This window comes from Cephus cinctus, unplaced genomic scaffold (genome assembly GCF_000341935.2).
Source record: "Cephus cinctus unplaced genomic scaffold, Ccin1 Ccin1_scaffold0299, whole genome shotgun sequence".
NCBI lineage: Eukaryota > Metazoa > Arthropoda > Insecta > Hymenoptera > Cephidae > Cephus > Cephus cinctus.
The window spans coordinates 542315-548314 of NW_014333002.1; the positions used below are offsets into that span (position 1 = coordinate 542315).

General features: G+C 34.8%; 1 protein-coding gene across 1 annotated transcript; it reads right to left on the reverse strand.

The window, feature by feature from the left end:
* Positions 1-2518: 2518 nt before the first annotated feature.
* LOC107266128 (cytochrome P450 9e2) lies at positions 2519-5788 on the reverse strand. Its single transcript, XM_015736300.2, has one exon. The coding sequence runs from the start codon at positions 5439-5441 to the stop codon at positions 3930-3932; it is 1512 nt and encodes a 503-aa protein (XP_015591786.1). The 5' UTR covers positions 5442-5788; the 3' UTR covers positions 2519-3929.
* Positions 5789-6000: the final 212 nt, after the last annotated feature.

The following is a 6000-nucleotide window of genomic DNA, read 5'->3' on the forward strand; positions in this document are numbered from 1 at the left end:
ACAAGTTGGTCGTTCAAATTTGAAATAAAACCTCGTATATTCGAACAAACATTGAATTTCGTTATATCACTCCCACGAGAACCAACATGTATCTTCTACTTTTTTTAGCCGTTTCAAAATACAAATGGTTTCATTGAAATCGGAACGATAGTTTTTTTTTAAGTTTTGCAACTTCAACCCTTATCAATTTTTAATAATTTACCCCATAAGAACCGGACAAAATGCATTTTTCATTATCCGTCATAAGCATTAATCTCAAATTGGTTTCATTTAAATATCTCAACTGAAGATATGTATCTGAAACTGCAAAATTCGCACTAGAAGGCTCGACTTTAGGAGTTGATTTCACCTCTTAAAACAGTTTTCCCACAGATAGAAAAAAATACGTGTCGTCTGCCTTTTTATGCCATACAAATACAACATATTTGAGTTTTATCAAAATCCTAGGGGGACACTTTAGGGGTTGATTTCACCGCTTAAAACAGTTTTCCCACAGATAGAAAAAAATACGTGTCGTCTGCCTTTTTATGCCATACAAATACAACATATTTGAGTTTTATCAAAATCCTAAGGGGACATCTGAAATACTTTCCTTTTAAGCGTGAGGAAGTACAAAGTTTACATACCGAATCCGAACAGTGACTACGATTACACAAGCAAGGATTTTATAAAAGACTAGGGCAACACGCGCGCTACCGCGCGCGGCCGAAGGTCTGTTTGCGCTGCAGCGCTGTGAAAAGAACTATACCATCACACTGTACAATTGTACATAATTACGATCTGCTTGTTAAATCATGTATGGGCCAACCAATACCCATCAATGTTTGCGTGATCCAACCAATCACAGCCAGTTTCCGCAGTATCAATAGCTCGATTGGTGAATTCTGCTGAATCATCCGTTGTGATTGATTACAATATGTGCGTTAGCAAAGCATCTTTGCACTGTCCAATTGTGTATTACAAAATTAAGTAACTATAATTTAATCATTCAAATCGTGGAACGATCAATTAATATGAAAACAGCATTGGAGTTCTAAGCTATCTTAACCTTACCTAGCTATTTAGCATTGCATACTATTGTGTCGATATTATCACGACTAATTTTATAATGAAATGACTATGAGCATTAGCAATAATATAATAACGAACGCGTTGATGTTGTACCATCATGATCATGTACTCTAAAATGGAATTCACGCGGGAAGCTAATTATTTCAATTATAATTTAATTATTTCAATAGACACGAAAAGCTAGTCTTTTTAAAAGCAAAGAATATTTAAGGGTTTACATACTCACCTATTTTTTTCATAAACGACATCGTTTGTAATCACTTCTTTTATCAGAAAAAAAATAACCTACAACCTGTCATTCACGAGCAGATTCTATTCCACATTTTGTCGACTTACAAAAATAATGTCTGAACTGCAAAGAATAAATTTTTGCATACTTTTTTGCTATTACAAATTATTGTTAAGCTCTTTCGTTTTTTCATTTAATCCGCCGATCGAATTTTAAGAATGGAGAATTCCTCATATGTTATAGGGGGAAAAAAGTTAAACAGAATTGAACAATGAAACAACTATCAATATATGTATATCTTGAAGAATTTTGTACAAGATTTTAATTTGGATATAATATGTAGCACACATCAATTCGTGAACAGTCCGACATGTCCACTGATATGTAATTTAAACTATAAAAGTTATATGATATTCTGCACATCACAAAACATCTCATAGTAGTTTTCAACTTCGATTCAATATGTTCCATATGCTAAATATTGCAGACAAATTTGCTTGGTTCAGTTGATCCTTGGGCTTCCAAAATCGACGAAGAAAATCGTTTCTGTCGACTATATGGATTCGCAGAGTAACTCGGAGTTGTAAGTAGAAAAAATTATTTCCTGAAAAAGTGTGAAAACATCTTACGTTTAAAATATATTAAAATAATTTCATATGGCCTACATATGGCCCACGCATTCCTTTTTAACAACAGGAATATCACACGGATCCGATTATAAGCTATTGAGAAAAGTCTTACACAAGTCTGTTCGAAAACAGACTATTTTCTAACCGGTTTCTAGAAGTCTAAAAACGAACCGTACACCTGACTATGAACGATATGAGTATACTATGGACCCTTTGCCAAAATATTACAATAATTTTCCCCTCTCATTACTATCCAACGTGTCCTTTCCGTAATTCTATTCAGCCGACGGCGCCATATGGTTAGGGTGCTGTAAATCTGACCCGCGGAGCGGTACGACTCGTTTCGCTCAAAAGGTTGTAACTACCAGAATAATTCGAATTTTAACTTCAATCTGGGCTTAAAATATTTCTAATATGCTTTTCAAAATATATGCAAATAATCAAATTTTTGAAACCGAAAATGGTATGTGACCCTTTAAGGATATTTATGACTTAAAAATAATAATACAACACAGTGTACGGTAATATAGTTACACCTAACCCTCGATTTACGCTGTGGACTGGGTCCTTAAAAAATTACAATGAAAAGTCTATTTCATATAGACATGTAATTTTATTTCCGATAAATCCTTATGAGTTTACACGTAAATACAATTTTGAAATAAAAATATAGGTTTCCAGTCTAAATTAAATTTATTAATCGTGAAACATTCTTTCTCTCTTCTTCTCTCCTCTCTTTACCTCTGTTCATTATCGTCGCAGTTAAGTTTGGGCCAATTGTCAAGAGATGATGAAGATACAACTAGACGCGTTCTGTAAAGATACTTTACCACGTAGAACCGACTAGTATAAGACGGATAAACCGGAAAACCAGATCCCTCATTGGCCAAAACCGGGATAAGTTTTCCGTGATGCCCGAATTCTGATCAATCAGGGATCTGGTTTTCGAGTTATCCGTCTTATAAGAGTAGTCCATTTGAAATGGAAAGGTACCTTAAAAGCTCATTTGGACCGAAGACAGCGAGAAATGAGCACCGGACGATTGATTACAAAAATATATTCTATACTGTTTTATACTAGGTTGTCATATTAAAGTTACAAGAAACAGACCACATTACGTTTGTTATGTATGGGCCTGTATTCATAGTCGGTTCTTCGTCTTAAGCACGACCTTACTATGTATTATGTACTATGTCTTTCTCTACTATGTATTAAGATAGAGTATCTACGGTCATACGACTGTGCTTCGTCTCAAGCACTAACTGTGAATACGAGCCATAGAGTAAGTATTACACTCGAAAAATAGTAGTATACAATTATTGTTAAAATATATAAACTTATGATGCAGCGGATTCCTATTTATGGTTAGAGAATTTGAAAAGTTCAACGACGTTCAAGTTTTAGCAGCAGTATTACATTGATGAAGAGTTGGTAATTCTACGTGTAGGATATACGTAGTTAGTGCTTAAAGTCACTCTTAACATTTGGAATGTGTTTCGAAATTCATTGCCAGTACTGCATATACATATAGATGTAATGATTTGCATAAAAAAAATGTACCGTTGGTTACAGAACTTACAGTGAATTTTAAAGCATTACCTTCGATATCAAGTGGTCTTTGAGAAATCGAATTTATATTCATATCAATTCATATCGCCAGGTTCTATTCACCTAGAGGACCTAGACGAACAAATTACGAAATTCAGTTGCACGCACGTACTTTTTTTTCGATAGCGACTGCATAAGGCACTCTCACATAGGATTATGCCTAAAAATAATTACCGTTACATTATATGTATAATTAGATTACAAAATATTATAAAAATATGGTTTATACCATGAATGTTTGCATTCAGCCAATATATTTTCCTCGTGCTTAATCATCAAATCGAGGCCTATTATTCAATTAACAATAAACTTTTTTAGATTACTGGAATAATCCCAATATGAAACTAATATTAAAAACAGTCTACCAATCTAGTATTACTATTTGGGTACATTTATTTTCTCAGAACAATTTTTAACCAATGGCCATTTATAGGAATCGGCACGAAATTTCCTGGGCGAAATTTCATAGGTATGGTTGTTTTTTCACATGGTTTGAAGCTACACTGTGCCAATAAATGGAACAGGACTAATTTTATCTCCATCAGAGCGAATCTGTTACCAATGCAAGCTCTTGGTCCGAGGCCAAAAGATAAATGAACTGTTTGTCCAATTTTATTTTCGTTCAAAAATCTCTCGGGGTCAAACTTATTTGGATTATCATAATATCTAGAGTCATAATGAATTCCGTTAATGGGGATCAATACAGTGGTACCAGGTTTAATAATAACGGATTTAGCACCTGCTTTAGCTGGAGGAAGCTCGAAAGCTTTCGTGCATATTCTGTCCAATTCTGACTCCGCTGGATACATTCTTAATGTTTCATTCAAAACTGCATCGAGATACTGCATCTCTTTAAGATAATCGTACGTCACTTTGCCGTCGGACTTTTGAAGAACTTTATCGATTTCCGCTTGAAGTTTTTCTTGAATTTCAGGATTAGTAGCAAGTGCATAAGCAGCAAAGCTCAAAGTCCTAGACGTGGTATCAAAACCGGCAAAGAAAAATAAAAACGCCTGTGCTGTTATCTCCTCGACGGTCAAATTTTTTCCAGATTCTTTGGCCTGCATCATCAGCTGCAGCATATCGGGTCTGTGAATTCCTTGTGCTGTTCTCGTAGCAATAGTTGAGGAAATAATTTCCGTGAAGAAATTAGTGACACGCTGGTCAAGAAATCTTAATTTCAATATCCTGACTAATGTCGGGCACGTTTGAAAAAGAAATAGCTTAAATGATTGCATAAATCCAAAATGTGTTGCCTCTCTGCCCATTTTAAAAAACTCATTTTCACGATCCTTCATGGAATTCACGGATATTCCAAAGGCAACACTAGCAATTACGTCATTCGTGTATCTTGCAAAAGCATCTCTTATGTCGAAGACGATTGGTCCTTGTTTCATAACAATGTCTACGAAATCTGTAGCACAAGTCGATATCAAATCAAACATTATCTTCATTTTGCTCGATGTAAAAGCTGGACTTAGAAGAGCTCTCATTTCTCGCCATTTGTCACCGTTTAATGAGAAAAGATTTTTCATAACGAGTGGATCGAGTTCAGGGTCGCCGAAACGTTTGTGGTCCACGAAATGGTCAAAGTGTTTAATACCGATGTCTCTAATGAGTTCGAGATCACGTATCATAATAGCTGGCGAAGTAAAGTCATATATCCCAAAGTACTTGACATCTGGTTTGGAACCATAAAGGGACTGAATATGTTCTGAATATGACATCTGCTTAAAAATCACTGGTCCACGATTACCCACTATAATGTGTGAATTGACATAAGGAATTCCCATTGTCTCAAAGTAATTCTGATGTCGTTTCACGTAGATGTATAACACGGTAATAAATCCGACTGAAATTCCGACGGTCGTAAAATTCAACCAATCCAGAAATAATGCAGCCATCCTTTATATAGATTTGTCTAAATCTATTCGAATTAAATAAATTTCACAAGTAAGTTACACTTTTGTATTCCTAAACGATTATTTTTAGGTTAATTTGCATTTATTATACTTTCAAACGGTTTCCATACGTTAAGAACAAACTAAAAATAAATTTATGTCTTCAAACACAAATCTTTAATCAATTTCAGTTACTTATTGTGCCCGTGTTTTCAGCATCGCAATATGTTCTCAACTGGCGCAACAGAGCAGATTACTGCATTTTATATACGGATGGACGCACGTATTATACAGGGTGAATCACGAATCGTGATCAGTAGAGATTACTTTGTTATTAGCAGTCCGATCGAAAATGTTTTTATCGGTTTTTGCATGGTTTCAAGAGAGCTTTAACGTGATAGTAAAAAATTATTGGTCAACTCTTTCCTTAATGTTTTTTCAAGGTTACCTTGAATTTTTTGCAACTGAACATCTCATTTTTGTACGCCTGTCTGTTAGAGGATTTCAAGACGAACTCGGCACATGTAAGGACATGACATTTTTTTCATCTGGTTCGAAAGAA

Coding starts and splice junctions, on each gene's coding strand:
- LOC107266128 (XM_015736300.2), bottom strand. CDS start 5,441: ATGGCTGCATTATTTCTGGATTGGTTGAATTTTACGACCGTCGGAATT.